This window comes from Sphaerodactylus townsendi, linkage group LG07 (genome assembly GCF_021028975.2).
Source record: "Sphaerodactylus townsendi isolate TG3544 linkage group LG07, MPM_Stown_v2.3, whole genome shotgun sequence".
Lineage (NCBI taxonomy): Eukaryota > Metazoa > Chordata > Lepidosauria > Squamata > Sphaerodactylidae > Sphaerodactylus > Sphaerodactylus townsendi.
The window spans coordinates 62613993-62630760 of NC_059431.1; the positions used below are offsets into that span (position 1 = coordinate 62613993).

Below are 16768 nucleotides of genomic sequence, written 5' to 3' on the forward strand. Positions count from 1 at the left end.
TTTAGTACAAAATGCATCGATCAGATTATTAACTGGAAATGACTGCCATGAATGCATCATTCCAGTGTTAAAGGATGTTTGTTGGCTTCCATTTTGTTTCTAGCCCCAGTTCAAAGTACTGGTATTTAAAGAACCACCTCTTCTTAAATGAAACTCTGTTGTTTCAGATAATGAAGCCTTTCAGAGTATACACTCCTTTTCCTAGTGGTATCAGATTTTGGAATAATTTATTTAGGCATGCTTATTAGATACCATTCTATGACACTGATATACCAGGTGAAATCTGTCCTGGTGGTTTACAGTTTTAATGGTATTTGAAATGTTTTGTATGGTTTTGTTGTTGGTTTTTATTATGGCTTTGAATCCTGCTTTTGCAAGTCACATGCAGGTGGTTTTATTGCTCTGTTTTATAAGCCACTGAAGCTTTATGCTAAAAACGTGAAATCTAAAAATGTGGAGAGCCAACATGGTGTGTTGGTTAGGAGTGGTGGACTTGAACCTGGAGAACGGTGTTTGATTCCCTGTTGTTTCATGTGAATTACAAACTCTAATCTGGAAAACTCTTTTTCTTCTACATTTCTTCAGTAAATATAGTGCTAAAAGAATATAAAGCAGGCACAAATAACTAAGAGTAGTAAAAGTCTACAGCCTATAGGAAGTATAAATGTGTCATACTGTAGTGTAGACTATTTTACATAATTATGACACAATTAGTAGAAACCATTTAGAAGTTTACATCCTTTAACAGTAGTCTTAAACCTCTACAGTATTTCACTCATCAGTTTTAAATATTTCATAAGAGTTTTTTAGTGATCCTTAAAGTAATTTAAATGGAGTTAATGCTGCTTGTCCCCTCTTGGAAGAAAATATAATTTGTTTGGGGAACCTGTTCTGCCCTTTGGTTCCCCAACTGTACTTGTCTACTCTGAAGCAAGTCCCACTGAGTTCAGTGAGATGTATTCCTTGGTAAGTGTGCTTTAGCATTGGAAATTTGATCACATCCTTGATACATAGTTTCCATTGATACAGACTTAGCAATTACCTTCTTTCTGCATAGCACGTATCATTTGTGATGTTATTTTAAGAAAAGCCAACTATATATGCCAGCAGCTCAACCAACCGTCAACTTTGGTTACCAATCTAGGACTGGAAGAATGGGGTGAGGGAAGTGCATGGTAACTGTTGAATCTTTTCTGCTTGGTAGGCTACAGGTCTGGCGTGAGTGTTTGCCAATTCTTGACTGCACTAGTATCAAGCTTCCAAATTTGACTTTGTGACTTATATAAAAATTATTCAATAACTGCAACAATTAAGATATACATATGTTAACATTTAATGACTTTACTCTTATGTCATAGGTACGATGCATGCTGAATATATGGGGTGTTATGCTCTTTATTAGATTATCCTGGATTGTAGGACAGGCTGGTATAGGTAAGTATAACCAGAAAGTAAAAGACATTTTGTTTACTATTTTCATATTGAGAGCATTACCTATATGACTTATAGCTTGTAACTACTGAGGGAATTTGAATGATAAAGGTGGTAGTCTGAGTATGGCTGTGACATTCTTCCCCTCAACTACATTACTTCAGTTAAGAGATAGTATATATGCAATGTTTTGCCTTTTGTGTAACACTCCAGAGCAGTAGGGTTCTTGTTCTGTAGTTTCTTCTATAGAAGAAGCCAATGGAAAAGAAGGTAGTACACATAAAGAGTAGGCATACTGGATCAAACCAGCTAGATTTCAGTTCAGTATCATCTAAGAGGCCAATATTTGTTGGTCTCTAAGGTGCTACTGGACACCAATTTAGATGTTTTACTGCAGATCAACATGGGTACCCTGTAAAACTGGATCAGAGCAATCTAGTCCAGGATCATGATTCATACAGTGCTCATAGAAAGTCTACAGGCAAAGCAAAGAAGTCAAAACCCTGCCTGGTACCACTGGTATTTAAAGGTTTACTCAGATAAACATGGATGTTCTGTTTAGCCATTGTGGCTAATAACCATTGATAAACCTGCCTTTATAAAGCTAACTGCAGCTAGTGGCCATCACTACATCCTGAATCCCACAAGTTAAATATGAACAAGTACTTTCTTCTGTGTGTTCTGACTCTACTTCCCATTAACTTCAGATGAAGGATCGTGGCTCAGTGGTAGAACATCTAAACAAGGTCCTAGGTTCAGTCCCTGGGGTTTCTAGTTAAGCGAGGCAGGAGATATGAAATACCTCTACCTGTGACCCTAGAAAGCAGTATGCAGTACTGACCTTGACTAATTTAGGGTAAAGCAGTTTCATATGTTCACTGGGTGTAAGAAAATTATAGGAGAGGGAGAAGAATGTGTCTGGCCCCTGCATAATTTTACAAACCTCTACTCCTTCCTGCAAGTAACCTTTTTTTCAAACTAAAAAGCTGTAAACCTCTTAGCCTTTTCATCAGGGAAAGGTGCTACAGGCACTTTAAATTTTGCCTGCCCATCTTTTGCAGTGCTGCAATGAACTCCCTGAGGTATGGTGGCCAGAACTATATATATTATTTGAAGTGTGGATTCACCACAGGGCGTTATAGGGTATTATTATGCTACCCATTTTGTTTTCAACCCCTTTCATAATAACCTCTGGAAAAGAATCTGCTCTTTTCATCAGTACTGCATACTAAGACAGTGGTTTCATCCAGCTGTCTACTGTAACCCCAAGATCTCTCTATTGATTACTCTGTTTCTGAGGCTGTTTCCGCACGGGCATTTAATGGCGGCCTGGAGACGGCAAAAACGCCGTCTCCAGGCCGCCATTCCCACAGGGGGCGCAGCTACATCGCAGTCGCGCCGCCCGTCGCGAAGCCGGCGTTTCCCCAGAGCGCTTGGAAGCGCTCTTTTCGGGGAAACGCCGCCGTGAAGCCGCTGCCGAGCAAATGGCAGCGGCTTCATGACGCCTCCATCCCCGCCTTGTTCCCGGCACTTACCTTGTCCCCGGGCCTCCAGCGCGTCGCCGAGGCCTGGGGACACGCCCCCTGCCTTGCGCCGCTGGAGCAGGCGTGCAGGGCCAGGGGGGGGTGTCCCCAGGCCTCGGCGACGTGCCGGAGCCCCGGGGACATGCCGGGTCGGCCGGTGCTCCGCGGCGCCGGCTGCCCGGCTGTTTCCAGGACCGTCCATGCGGACAGTCCCAGCGTCGTTGGGTCGGCGCGAAATGCGCCGACCCAGCCATTTCCGCCTCCATGCGGAAACGGCCTGACAGTTCAGCCCCTTGACACTTGAAGTATTAGCTTTGCGTGGGATTTCTAAAGTAGTATTTTGACAGCAGGCATTTGTTCTTCCATTTTTGGAAATTAGCAGCTAATATAGTGTCAACAAAAGATGAAGTATGTCTTTTTCCTTCTTTGTATTATTTTCAGGATTCTGCACTGAACATTGATACTTTAATTGGTGAATAGGAAACCTCGTACACAAACATGTTCATCATGCTTTAAACGTGCATGTTGGTTTAATGCTTGTTATTTTGACTGATTCTATTAAAATTTTATTTTAATTGTTTGAAATATTAGTGGGTTTTTTGCTATTTGTTTATAGGAAAATTATAATTTATATGATTGAACAAATTCCTGCTTCTTTCTTTACAGGACTCGCAGTGTTAGTCATTGCAATGGCCACTGTTGTAACCACTATCACAGGCTTGTCTACATCAGCAATAGCAACCAATGGCTTTGTGAGAGGAGGTAATTTACATATATCAATGGGTTGATTTGTCTTATACATAGAGTATGAGTTTACTGTTCAAGAAGTTAACAGTATTGCTATGAAAGTACTTTATAAATGGTATTTCTAAAAAAAACTAATTTGGTACAGTCATATAAGATGTCAGCACACAATTGTGCTGTGGTGCTTGAAAGTTGCACTATAGGAAAAGTTTAAGATGCCTTTTTCCCCCTTCCAGTCTTTGCATTCAAATTGCAATTTTAGTGATGCATTTTCTATTAAAAAGCAGAACATTCTAAAAGGAACTGGAAAACTTGGGTTGTATGCTCCTATATGCTACACTGAGCTGCAGAGAGAAACCCATCTTTCTGGGACATGCCTCTGAATATGCCAGCCATAGATGTGAGCAAAACATTAGGAGCTAAAACTACCAGGCCACAGTCATGTCGCCTGGAGAACCTACAGCAGCCAACCTTGGCATTCCTTGGTGGTCTTCCATCCAAGTACGAACCAGGGTTGACCCTGCCTAGCTTCTGACATCTGATGAGATCAGGTTAGTCTGGGCCATCCAGGACAGAGCAGCATTACATTAAATTTACATTAAAACATGGAAATTAAACACAAAAAATATTTACATAGCAAAACACCACAATTTTCTTTCAGAATTTTTTTTTGCAGTTGTATAAATTTGGGGAGTGTGTCTTCTGTTGGTGTTTAAATATGCATATATTGTTTTTATGTTGTAATAAGCATAAGAAAAAGTAAACTTGCTCAAATAGAAATTTCTGAATTTCCCTGCCAGTGAAACAAAACAGTACATTCACTTTATTAAACTTGACCCTCCTTGTAGGGAGAATGGGAAAACTAGTACGATCACATCTGAATCAGATAAAGTAAATGAGCTTAATTCTTCTGGACCTATAATACAGATTTAGTTTGGTTGGTGGAGAAAATTCGCAAGGTATGACTCTTAATTCTGCTAGATTTTTATGTCCCTTTTGTGATATAATGGCAAAATTTGCAGCTGAGAAAGAAGATATTGTACACAGCATTTTTGGTTTATTTTACTTTTTTCTGATATCACTGTTAGGGGATTAAGTGGAAATAAAACACATCCCATCCTGTTCCAACTGTTAAACCTATAGCAAGTTCTTGTGCTATTTCCCTGAAAACTGTTTTCATAGTGATTCCAAGGGTGTCACCTTTCAGTGATCAACTCAGGGGTGTTTATAAAATTGTTGGGTTACTTTTTGATTATCTAGAGCTTTGAAATGTATTTATTTAATGGATTTTAATTCTGCCTTTCAAATACATCCTAGAGCAGGTTACACAGTATAAAATAAATAAATCAAAATCGAAAGAAATAATAAAATACATTCAATATTACAATAAAAATATAATATACCAGATAAAAACTCCTAAAAACATACCTAAAACCAATTACCTGTTACCCAAAAATCCATCACCTCCCTATTTCCTGCCCCCCAGGTGCAAGTGGAGGAGAAGTTTCAGGAAATAGTATGAGAGTAGATGACATCAATCACTTAAATGCCCAGGTGAAAATGACAGTCTTAGCCAGGTGCCAAAAGTTGTATGATGTTTGCACCTGTCAGACCTCTAATGGGATGGCGTTCCATAAAGTGGGGACCATTGCAAAGAAAGCCCTCCAGGCAGCTACCACCACCCTCATTTCAGAGGGGACTGCCACAGGGTGCCCTCCTCCACATGACCCCAGCACCCAGACTGGTCTGTATGGCAGAAGGCACTCCCTCAAATTGTCCGGTGCCAAACCATTTAAGGCTTTATAGCTTTAGATTGAGCCTGGTAGCAAACTGGGAGCCAGAACAGATCTTTCAGTACTAGTGTAATATGCACATGGCCTGGGGTGTTAGCAGCCGAGCTGCAGCATGCTGCCCCAGCTCCAGCTGCCAGACTGCCTTCAAGGGTAGCCCCGCATTTGGTTCACATGTAGTTCAAGACAAATTACTATTAAAGTCTGAACTTGCCCTGTCACCCAAGTGCATGCATTTGCTTTATGGACCATGTGTAATGTGTTAATCATACTCTTGTATTTACAGTTATTTATTCACTGTCTTAAAACTTACTGTGTCCCCCCACTCCCTGCAGGAGGAGCATATTATCTGATTTCCAGAAGCTTGGGTCCAGAATTTGGTGGTGCAATTGGCTTGATATTTGCATTTGCTAATGCAGTTGCTGTCGCCATGTATGTTGTTGGTTTTGCAGAGACAGTTGTAGAACTGCTTAAGGTAAGCAAGTTGTTCTTGTTCATTTATTATAATCATAGCAAAATAAAATGAGTCTTGGGTGCTGTGTGGTTTCCGGGCTGTATGGCCGTGTTCTAGCAGCATTCTCTCCTGACGTTTCGCCTGCATCTGTGGCTGGCATCTTCAGAGGATCTGATGTTGGGAAAGCAAGTGGAGTATATATCTGTTGGAGTGTCCAGGGTGGGTGGGGAAACCTTGTCTGTGAGTAACACAGACGGCAACCAGGTCTATAGTTGAGGGCATCTGAATCGAAGTATGAGTAACAATGAAGACTATAGCCTGGGAGTAACACTGTAGATAGCAAGATCACTGGTGGGAGAGCATCTGAATAGAAGTATCCTGGCCTTTGTTTCTTTTGTCTTATGGTCAATCCTGTGTTTGTGTGGAGCTGGAGCTAGACACTGTCTTGACTTCAGTATTTTTTCAACACTGGCAGCCAAGTTTCTGTTCATTTTCATAGTTTCTTCCTTCCTGTTAAAATTGTCCATGTGCTTATGGATTTCAATTGCTTCTCTGTGTAGTCTGACATAGTGGCTTTCTAGAGTGGTCCAGAATTTCTGTTTTTCAAATAATAATATCTCTATGTCCAGGTTGGTTTATCATGTGTTCTGCTATTGCTGATTTTTTCTGGCTGAAATTGTCTGCAGTGCTTTTCGGTGGTTCTTTGGATAATGCGTGTCTGGGTTCAGCGCCTAAGCGCTTGGTGGTTCCTATGTAGACTCTCATTCACAGCTGCATGCAGGTATGCTATAGACCTCTGCAGTAGCTACAAAGGATCCTCTCTTATCCTTTGCTGAACGTGAGCATCTTGCTTGAATCCTTCTCTTAGTGGGTCTGTAGGATTTGTTTTGTAGGTTGTGCTTCTTCATCAGTTTTCCTATGCGATCAGTGGTTCCCTTGATGTATGGTAAGAACACTTTCCCTCTAGATGGCTCTTTATCTTTGTTCATGTGGCTTGTTCTTGGTCTTGCAGCCCTTCTGATTTCTGTATTAGAGTAACCATTAGCCTGTAGAGCCCTGTTTAGGTGATTCACTGAGTACTAAACAGAATGTTCAGTCATCATATTGTTCAGTTTTCCAATTCAGATTCAATAATATTTTTTAACTCTTGACAAAATGTTAAGTTTTATTTCAGATGATCATCTGAATTGTGGCTTTAAGGATCATGGAATGATTTTTGGGCTTCTGTGCTCTCCTTCTCTCCCACAGCTCTCTTTTGCAATTTCCTTGACAGTGCTAATCATAATTTTTTGTAAAACGTCTGTTGATTAACAATAGACAGCACTTGCCTTCTAGACCAGAATTGGAAGGCAAGTGCTAACCAAACTTTTCTGATTTGGAGGCTACATGCTGGAGGTATAGTGTAACATTTTTTTTCCTCTCTCTCTCTGTGGAGATGCTGTGCAGCAGTTTTTTCTCTTTGAAATAATCTCCTGTGTCTTTGATTACTGAACCAATTCCTTTTAAATTGTTAGTAGCTTTAGTAGCCAGGGAGTCAGTTCAGGTTCAAGACAACTGAGATTTGGGTTCAGTTTGAGTTCACTGGAGAAACCCTTTCTGAATTAATTTTGTTCTCAGGTTTGGTTTAAATTGCTGTCACTAAATGTAAAATATGTGTGGTTTAGGTAGTGGCCTTACTTTGTCAATCATACTCTCAGGAGCATTGGGTTTTATGCATTGTTGGGATTCAAATAATTTAACAACCCGTTCTGGTGGCGAGATTCAGATAATTTAACAACTGGTTGTTTACCATTTTAACAACCGGTTCTGCCAAAGTGGTGTGAACCTGCTGAATCCCACCATTGGTTTTATGTCTGTGTTCAACACCTAATAACAGTTTTGGATGAAACTCATCAAAGAAATCAGAAGGTGCTTGATATCTGACTTTGGAAATGCAGCCAAAATGACACTGTGTGCATTTTCCCACACTTTCAATTAAGATAGCTAAGTTTCTTGTCCTGTGTCTTTAGTAAATAGTGCACTGCATATAATTTCAAATTTTCTCACAGGAACATGGAGTAGTTATGTTGGATGGAACAAATGACATCAGAATTATAGGAGCCATAACAATTGTTATTTTGTTGGGCATCTCTGTAGCAGGAATGGAATGGGAAGCTAAAGTAAGTACAATATTCTAAGCATTTAGTGTTTTGAGAAAAGAAATAATGCTGAAAATGTGCCTTATCATTTTAAATAATTTTTCAAAAATCATACATTGGAATTCAAGCATTAACCTTCAGATTTCTAACTGGAGGACATTCTTCAATAACTTTACCTAAGACTGTGATACAGTTACCAGGAGAGGGATTCTTAAAATTAGCTGGGCAAAATAGCTGTTTCATGCTACAAATACCTAACATTTGCTTGTGAAGCAAAAAATTTTCTGTAGCAAAGGTGAAGAGAGTCTTCTATAAAGACCGATATACTCAATGGGGAATGTAACTCCATGAAAGCAGGCCTGGATGTCTGTAGACATGCTTATACCAACTTTACATATGAATTACAATGTTTTGCAACAGTTGTTTGGCTCCTTAAAGACTAACATTCCTAGTTCTTCAAATTTTATGTTGGAATAAAAGTAGAGCCAGATGAACTCTGGTCAACAAACGTTTGTATTGAATTAACATTGTAGTAGTCTTTAAGGTTTTGTAAGCCAAAAATATTTTCTGCAACAGACTAATCTGACTTGTCCACTTGAGTTATTTGGGTATTATATACCTTGTATATTATATCTCCACATCCACTTTTCTCATAGTGGTGTTCAAGTTACTAAAAAAGGAACATCCAAAGTGACTGTACATCTGTGACATTTGTTGGTCCTTGATATGTGGGATTTCTTCATATAGTTATCTAACATCAAGCTTTTGGTGGCATGAAGAAAAATCATGGTATCAAATGGTTCTGTGTCCATGTGGAGAAGTTCTCTTGTAAAAGTAAAGGCATACAGTATTGATCTGATGTCAAAACTGTATCTAGTGTTCCTAAATTCTGCTGTTTTAAAGAACTGAAATGCTTTAGAGAGAGAAATCCTTGAGGGAAGCTACAAAGTAAAATTAAGGAAAGAGCTCTTTGACTAGTTACACAAGAACAAGAACATCGGTTAATTGTTTGGAATAAAATCAGGGAAAAATAGCACAGATATTTAGTATCACATGATTTTAAAATATTCTTTTATTTTAATTTATCCTGCATGTAGGGGGGGGGACCCCAGGAACTAGCGCCACACCCTCCTGGGGTGTTATATCCATGTTGTCAAAGAGTAGTCAGAATTCAAGATATGGAGAAGTTGTTCTTTTTATTAGCTAAGTCTCTGTTACCAGCTCCCAAGGTTAAGTAATCCTGCAGCCTGCCTGGTTTGTTCCTTATTAACCTCCACCTGCTTTCACTCAGGTTCTAGGTCTGTTTTTTCCTGCCAAGGTCCTTCGCCAGGTCTTGGTTAACCCTTAGCTCTGACCATCACCCTTTCTGACAGGATTAATATTTGAATTAGGTAGGGCCACCCAAGCCTTAGGCTAGTGTTGATCATTGTCTGCCACCTTCCATGTCTAGGGGAGTCTTGTGTCTCTATTGATTGTAGAGTGCTCAGCCTGGCTGACTGCTCTCCTTCCCCAGTCCTGGCTTCTGCGGTTCCCTTCAGCTGGGCCCTTTTTATCTTCCTCCTCCTGGACACACCCATTTTTGCTACATTTTGCTACATTGTGTCTACTCTTGAGTAGGTCTTCTTTTCAAAGGAGACCTTTGCCCGTGTGTAGGTTTTTTCTCCATTGAGAATTACCCCTGGTTGTCCTTCTCCCTGTCGTCTCCCAAGCACTTGCAGACTCATGTGGGACCTCCTTCTGTAACATGACTGTCCTGCTGGCAATGCCTAGGGCAGTGCCCTGTTCCATCTCTTCTGCCCCAGAGCTGGGTGCCAAGGGGTGTGGCAGAATGATATAAACTTTGGAGGCAAAATGCAACATAATATTTAAGTTCTTGAACATGTTACAACCTTTCTGTTCATACTGCTTTGACTGAAACCTTAGGAAAAAGGAACAAACATATAAAATTGTGCCAAGTCTTGAACTTCCTGGTAAAATTTGTATTATGTATTAGATGAGTGATTTTAATGATTGCTTTCTAAATTATAGGCACAGATTGTTCTGCTGGTGATCCTGTTAGTAGCTATCGTTGACTTTATCATAGGAACATTTATTCCATTTGAGAGCAAGAAACCCAGAGGCTTCTTTGGCTACAAAGGTAAGAGTAGTATGAAATGCATTTTCAATTAATTCACCCAATTTAACATGGAAAATTGGTAACAGAATGTGTTTCTTTAGTGTCATATTTAACTTGAGTTATAAGACTGTAAAAAGTCTGAAGGACGTCTTGGGGTTGTTGTTTTTTCTGTGTGTGGTCTCCAGAGTGTAAAGGTTTTGCATGATCAGCATATTATATGGAAGTCATCACTCCAATACAGTTCATGCGCATTTCCCTATCTTCCATCTGGCCTTGGCCTGGAACAGATGAAGATTACATAGTTACCATGTGTGAGTTCCTGTTCACACTCATGCTAACCTAGGGGCCTTTTTGAGCCCATGGGCATCTTTGGAGTTCTGGCACAGGGTGAAGGGTGAAACCACAAAATGGCAGCCGTGGGAGGTGGTGCCATAGACATACTCAGAGGAAGTTGAAGAGTAGAGGAAATGTTGGGTAATTTAAAAATACCCTGGGAAAGAGGGTTGAGATTGAATAAAAGTAGTGACTGTTGAAGCGATGTTTATTTTAATCTGCACAGCCAGTTGCTAGTGGCCCCACCCACTACTGTGAAAACACTTCGCTGGTTCCAGATAAGGTGCCAGATAAGGTGCCAGCAAGCACCATGTTGAGGACCCTTGTATTAACTCTAATGTTGCATCTTCCTGGAAGACTAAGGCAATCCTAAGAATACTGTCCTGGGAGTAAGGCTCATTAAATAAAAATGATTCTTGTGATTGTTCCCTATTGCTACAATCCTATGTAAACCACTATTAGTAAAAGCCACTGACAGTGTAAACGAATTCTTTTTAGACTGCATGACAACTTCATATCCCATGGACTGCATGGCAGATCCTGTATAGCACACCTACATATGTTTTCCTTTTCGACCCATATGCATGTTTCACTTTTTCTTATATTCTGTCAACAAATAGTTTTATAAATTCACTCTTGCTCCAAGAAGCATGAAAAGTGAATTAAACTACCTGTAAAATAATGAGACCATGGGGAAGAAGTGGTGAAATGACACAGTTACAGGTGTTGTGTATAACAGCAAGCCAGTGGTGGAATAATAGGACAAATGACAGAATAAATGGTTCTGAGTAAAATGAGTGAGTATAAGGGGGAAAGAGATAGAAGCAAGCACTAGTATATCCTATTTGGTACTTATAACTCCTTATGTCTCTGTTGCTGCCTCTGTTACCTTTTTCTTTGTTGGTAATAGTTATACACACCCAAATATGTTCACTATCCAAGATGCAATATTTGCATTAAACAGGACTTTTGGGTTCTATGGCATGAATGTAGAGGTGGACAGGATCTCCAAGTTAGCTCAAGTACAATAGTTGCTAATGGGTTAGTGTAGATGTTGGTAATCTGTAATGTGTGAACCAATAAAATGGCATGACAGATTGGTAGATTGACTAATATGGGGCTCGGGCAGTGTTTGGGAGGAATGACTGGAGAATATGCAGAACACTTCTACTCTACACAGTTTCCATTGTTCCACTTTGCTAACTCCTTTGTTTCCTCTATACTAACCCCTCCCTCACCCCAATTCCTAAATGTCCCTGTATTATCAACATAATGAAGCCACCCTTGTATATGAGCATGTGCCAATTTGTTACTCTTCTAGTTTACACCTTTCTAGAACTTCAGTAACCACTTCCCTTTCCCGGTTCTCTTTCAAACTTTGTAGTATAACTTTCATCTTTGGTTCACAATACATACTCTTCCAAGTACCTCATTTTCTGTCGCCATTCCTAGACTTTTCTTCATGAAGACCTCCTAAGCATCTGACTAAGTCCCATGACAAGACGCTTACCTCAATGGCTAGCTGTACCTCCCTCCGCTTCTCTATTGCCTCTATTTATCAACCTTGTATGACTTTCTCCCTAATCTAAACAAGAACTATAAGGCATACGTGGGAATTACTAGGCAGCAACTGTCTGCTATCCCTTTGCTGCCCTCTGTATCAGTGGTGGCTTAGAAGTATAAAATCACTTTGCCTTGACAGATGACAACTATATCTAAATTTGCAGTCTAGAAAATCACAATACGTGAGACTGTACTAGAATAGAATAGAATAGAATCTTTATTGGCCAAGTGTGATTGGACACACAAGGAATTTGTCTCCGGTGCATATGCTCTCAGTGTACATAAAAGAAAATACATTTGTCAAGAATCATAAGGTACAGCACTTAATGATTGTCATATAGGTCTAGTAAGCAATCAGGAAACAATCAATAGTAATAAAAACATAAAATGTAAAATCATAAAATAAAATGAAATGTCAGCACAGGCTATAGTCATACAGTCATAATTGGGAGGAGATGGGTAATAGGAATGATGAAAAAAGTAGTGCAGTAATTATATAATAAATATATAATAAATAGTTTGACATTATCGAGGGAATTATTTGTTTAACAGAGTGATGGCATTCGGGAAAAAACTGTTCTTATGTCTAGTTGTCTAGTTGTACTAGTAGAGCCAGGAGCATTAACTTTCTATTTCCATACGTTTGAAGCATGAATACATTTGTAGGAGTATTTTAAGCCAGCTTGTTTGGTCTTGCAACTTTGATGGGTTTTGAAAAGGAAGGTGTACTAAATTATATTTTAATAATGTTATCAATCTTTAAGAGGCTTTCCCGCTTACCTATACTACTTCACTACTATATTTCATTTCCTTTTACATCCGAACGCTAACTCTATAAGTTAACAGCAAAACAAAGCAGCAGCAGGGACTCCCAAACCAAAGTTTATATGAATTTTCCGCTGCTTACATAAGAACATATGAAGAGTCAGACTAATGGTCCATTTATGTCCAGCATTCTGTCTTACACAGTGACCAACCAGTTACTTTAAAGATCCAATTACAGGGCATAGAGGCATTTCTTGATGGTGTCTCTTGGCCCTGAATCAGTGGCGTACCTGCCTAGGGGAAGGGGGTACCGTATGTCCCCGGGTGCCCACATTTGGTCACGTGGGGGGGGGGGGGCGCCACCATTTCAGGCTCGTTTGTGTGTTTTAATTTTTTTAGTGTTTTTACATTTTGGCCTGCAGGGGGCGCATTTTTAAGGCTAGCAGCACCAAAATTTCAGGGTACCATCCAGAGACTGTCCTGATGATACCACCCAGGTTTGGTGATTTTTGGTTCAGGAGGAGCAAAGTTATGGACCTCCAAAGGGGGTGCCCCCATCCCCATTGTTTTCAATGGGAGCTAACAGGAGATGGGGGCTACCCATTTGAGGGACCATAACTTTTGTTCCCCCTGAACCTAACTTCACCAAACTTGGGTGGCATCATAAGAATAGTTACCAGATGATACCCTGAAATTTTGGTGTCACTAGCTTTAAAAATACACCCCTTACAGGCACCCCAAGAAATTTGCCCAAGATTCTTTGTTTTGCAGTGACTTTGCTCCATTGTAGCCCGTGGGGAATTTCTGAGTGTGTAGGCAGGCTGCACATTTTTGAAGATAGAGGCACCAGACTTTCAAGGTGGCTCAGGAGGCCCTCCTGGTAATAGCATCCAGGTTTGGAGACCTTTGCTTCTGAGGGTTCAATTTTATGCCCCCCCCCCAAGGCTTATTTTGTTTCCCCTCTCCTGCACATGAAAGACTGCGGGCTGAGTTCTCTCAGAACTCTCTCAACTCCGCCCCCCACTCCAGAAGCAAAGCTCACCAAGCTTGGATGCTATTACCCAAGACCTCTTGGAGCCACCTTGAAAGTCTGGTGCCTCTATCTTCAGAAATGTGCAGCCAGTGCTTACACACAGAGAAATTCCCCAGAATCTGCCAGACTCTTCAGCAAGTACTGTGGTGGGAAAAATTACTTTTCCCACCATAGACTTCAATGGGGCTTTCTGTTATGCCCAGATGGCTCTGTGGTAGAGGTTTCAATGGGAGGCACTGTGGTAGGGGTCTTGCTCTGGGTGGGGGCATTTCCTGTAGGGCTGCTGGTGTGAGTCTCCTGAAAGGAACCAACCAAATTTGCTAAAATGTGTGTGGAAGAGGAAAATGCTGTGGGCACCAAGTTGAAAGTGAACTTGATGCTCACAGCATTCGGCCATTCCAGGCAAACTTTAGCAAACTTTAGCAAAGCCAAACTCAGGTTTTGTCCCCGGGCACCAGTTTGCCTAGGTACGCCCCTGCTCTTTACAGTCATACTTGGTTTTTACCATCCTGAATAATTTGCGTCATGTGCAAACTTGGCCACTACACTAGTTATCCCTGCTTGCCTGAGTATTAAGTCTTCCAAGTTGCTGTAAGTTAGAGTAGTTGAGAACTCAACATGGTTTCCATCTCCTTCTGCTTACGATGCTAATCTAACCCCTTTTTATTATTAAAAAAAATCCTTGGCAGTTACATTGGCACCTAGATATTTGTTCTCCTCATCCCACCGCCCACCAACTTGCCATTCCTCTTCTGACCTCCTTCTCATGCTTTTCTATGCATGACCCATCTGGATATTTTTTAAAAAGTCATGATGTCAACAGAAGAATTTGGAGGGAATTTAGTCAAGTGACTGCTGTTTCTTCACTCCTTGCCTAAATCCTATCCTATGCTAGTACCAGCCAGACTCTTGGCCACGTACCTTCTATCTGCCTGCCAGCTTTGAGAAAGAAAATAAGGTAGTTGAGAAGAAGCCTGCTGCTGCCATATTGCCAGCTGCCAGCAGTCTGGAGTCTTAGATTCATCACTGCTGAACTGACTGTCTTCAAAGTTTAGAACTTGCTGAATTGTACAAGCTGAATTGGAGAAGCCAGCTGGTGCAGTCTAGGTAGGGAAGAAGGCAATTCTAAAATTTTAAGAATATATACAATTTTTAGAGAGCTGCAAAATTAGTTAGTGTAGATTAGTTAGGGATCTAGTTAGGGTAGACTCATTACTACATGTGATAGTAAATGCTGGGATGCATTCATGACACACAAATAATGCCATCTTCTGAAATGCTTACTTTTGGGAATGGGATATCAAGGAAAAACTGGGGAAGGGGAACTGGAGGCCTCTTGCCAGAGCGGGATTGGAGAATGCTCATAGAAATTTAGGCAGGAACCAAGCCTTTTTTGTGTGTATGTGATTTAACAGTGAAAATTACTTGCCTGCCTTGCAGTTCTTTGGCATCCTTAACTACATTGGATTAGGAACTGTAGATGTTTAGAGAAAAAAAGCGAATGAGGGTCTTCTGTAATGGTAGTTATGCACTTCAACCTTTTCATATTACCAAAAGATTTTATGTACACATGAATTTAAAACAGTAGTTCCACAAGGCATTTTATTCACCACTGCATTCCCTATAAAATCCATTTACATGAGTGAAGACCTACTGCTGCATGTCTCTTTAGAAGTAAGTACCCTTCAACAGAGATTCTGAATTTCCCTTCAGTATTATTTTGCTTTTAATTCATTCTCCTCTGCAGCTGCTTATTACTACGATTACCACCTGTAGGGAGTCAGGGAACTTAAATACCACTTTTCCCATTGTAGCCAGCTACAATCACTGCTCATTCTTCAGAAAATTCAGGAATACCACCAGAGAACCATCTATGCAAGAAGAGGAATTAATTTAGTTAAAATGAGATGGAAGAAAGGACAGTTTTTGAAAGACAGTATCTCTGAGATATCTCAATAATTTGTCCTCCTGAAACAGCTTGACACTACAGCTGAATTCTTAAATTTTTAAAAAAGCTAAAGCTGAATTCTTGAGTTTGAAAAAAAATCACAACAAATTCAGTTTAAGAGAAGGCATAAATACTCTCACAGAAAATGCTGCAGTGCAACTGTATGCTGGGGATATCTGGATTCTTCTTAAAACTGAGTAAATATTATTTGTTTATGACGACCAATAGGTTAGTCACCTTAGCATAACTTATTTTAGGCAGTTTTTAAAATTGATTACTTAGGTGAATAGTGACTACTGTGGGTATTTATATATTTGAATACATATTTATATATATATTTATTTTTTTAAACAGCTGAAATATTTTCAGAGAATTTTGGGCCAGATTTCCGAGATGGGGAAACTTTCTTTTCGGTATTTGCTATATTTTTCCCAGCTGCAACAGGCATTCTGGCTGGCGCCAATATCTCAGGTGATCTTGCGGTGAGTGTTCATGCATATTTGTGTTCTTTGGCTTAATCTTGCTGTTCTGCTATATCTCCTGGTCACTGGGCACAGCCTCCCATTTCTCTATATGCTCCCCTTGGTCGTCCCCCCACTTACTTTGAGGAGGGTCTGTTATTATCAGGGTGGGAGCTTCAGGTGCTGTCTTATTGTTTGTATTTAATAGATTTTAATTTATTTTAATTCTTCCCATGTATGTATGTATGTATGTATGTATGTATGTATGTATGTATGTATGTATGTATGTATGTATTTGATTTGATAGACCTCTCTACCCCCAAAGGGCTCAAATATTTGTATATTTGATTTGTTACCTGTCCCAAGACCTCCTGTACTAGGAGAGGGGTGGAATATAAATGTAAAATACAAATAAATATAAAAATAAATCATTCAGTTTAAACTTTTTGTTGGATTTAAAAGTTGACTG

General features: G+C 40.0%; 1 protein-coding gene across 1 annotated transcript in view; it reads left to right on the forward strand.

Annotated features, from left to right (window-relative positions):
- The window catches only part of SLC12A2 (solute carrier family 12 member 2), an 83079-nt gene that overhangs the window by 16977 nt on the left and 49334 nt on the right, over positions 1–16768 (forward strand). Inside the window, exons 3-8 of the mRNA XM_048504363.1 lie at positions 1359–1434; positions 3621–3716; positions 5824–5963; positions 7991–8101; positions 10109–10217; positions 16193–16320. Of these exons, the coding sequence (XP_048360320.1) occupies positions 1359–1434; positions 3621–3716; positions 5824–5963; positions 7991–8101; positions 10109–10217; positions 16193–16320 (660 nt within the window). The remainder of the gene's footprint in view (positions 1–1358; positions 1435–3620; positions 3717–5823; positions 5964–7990; positions 8102–10108; positions 10218–16192; positions 16321–16768) is intronic.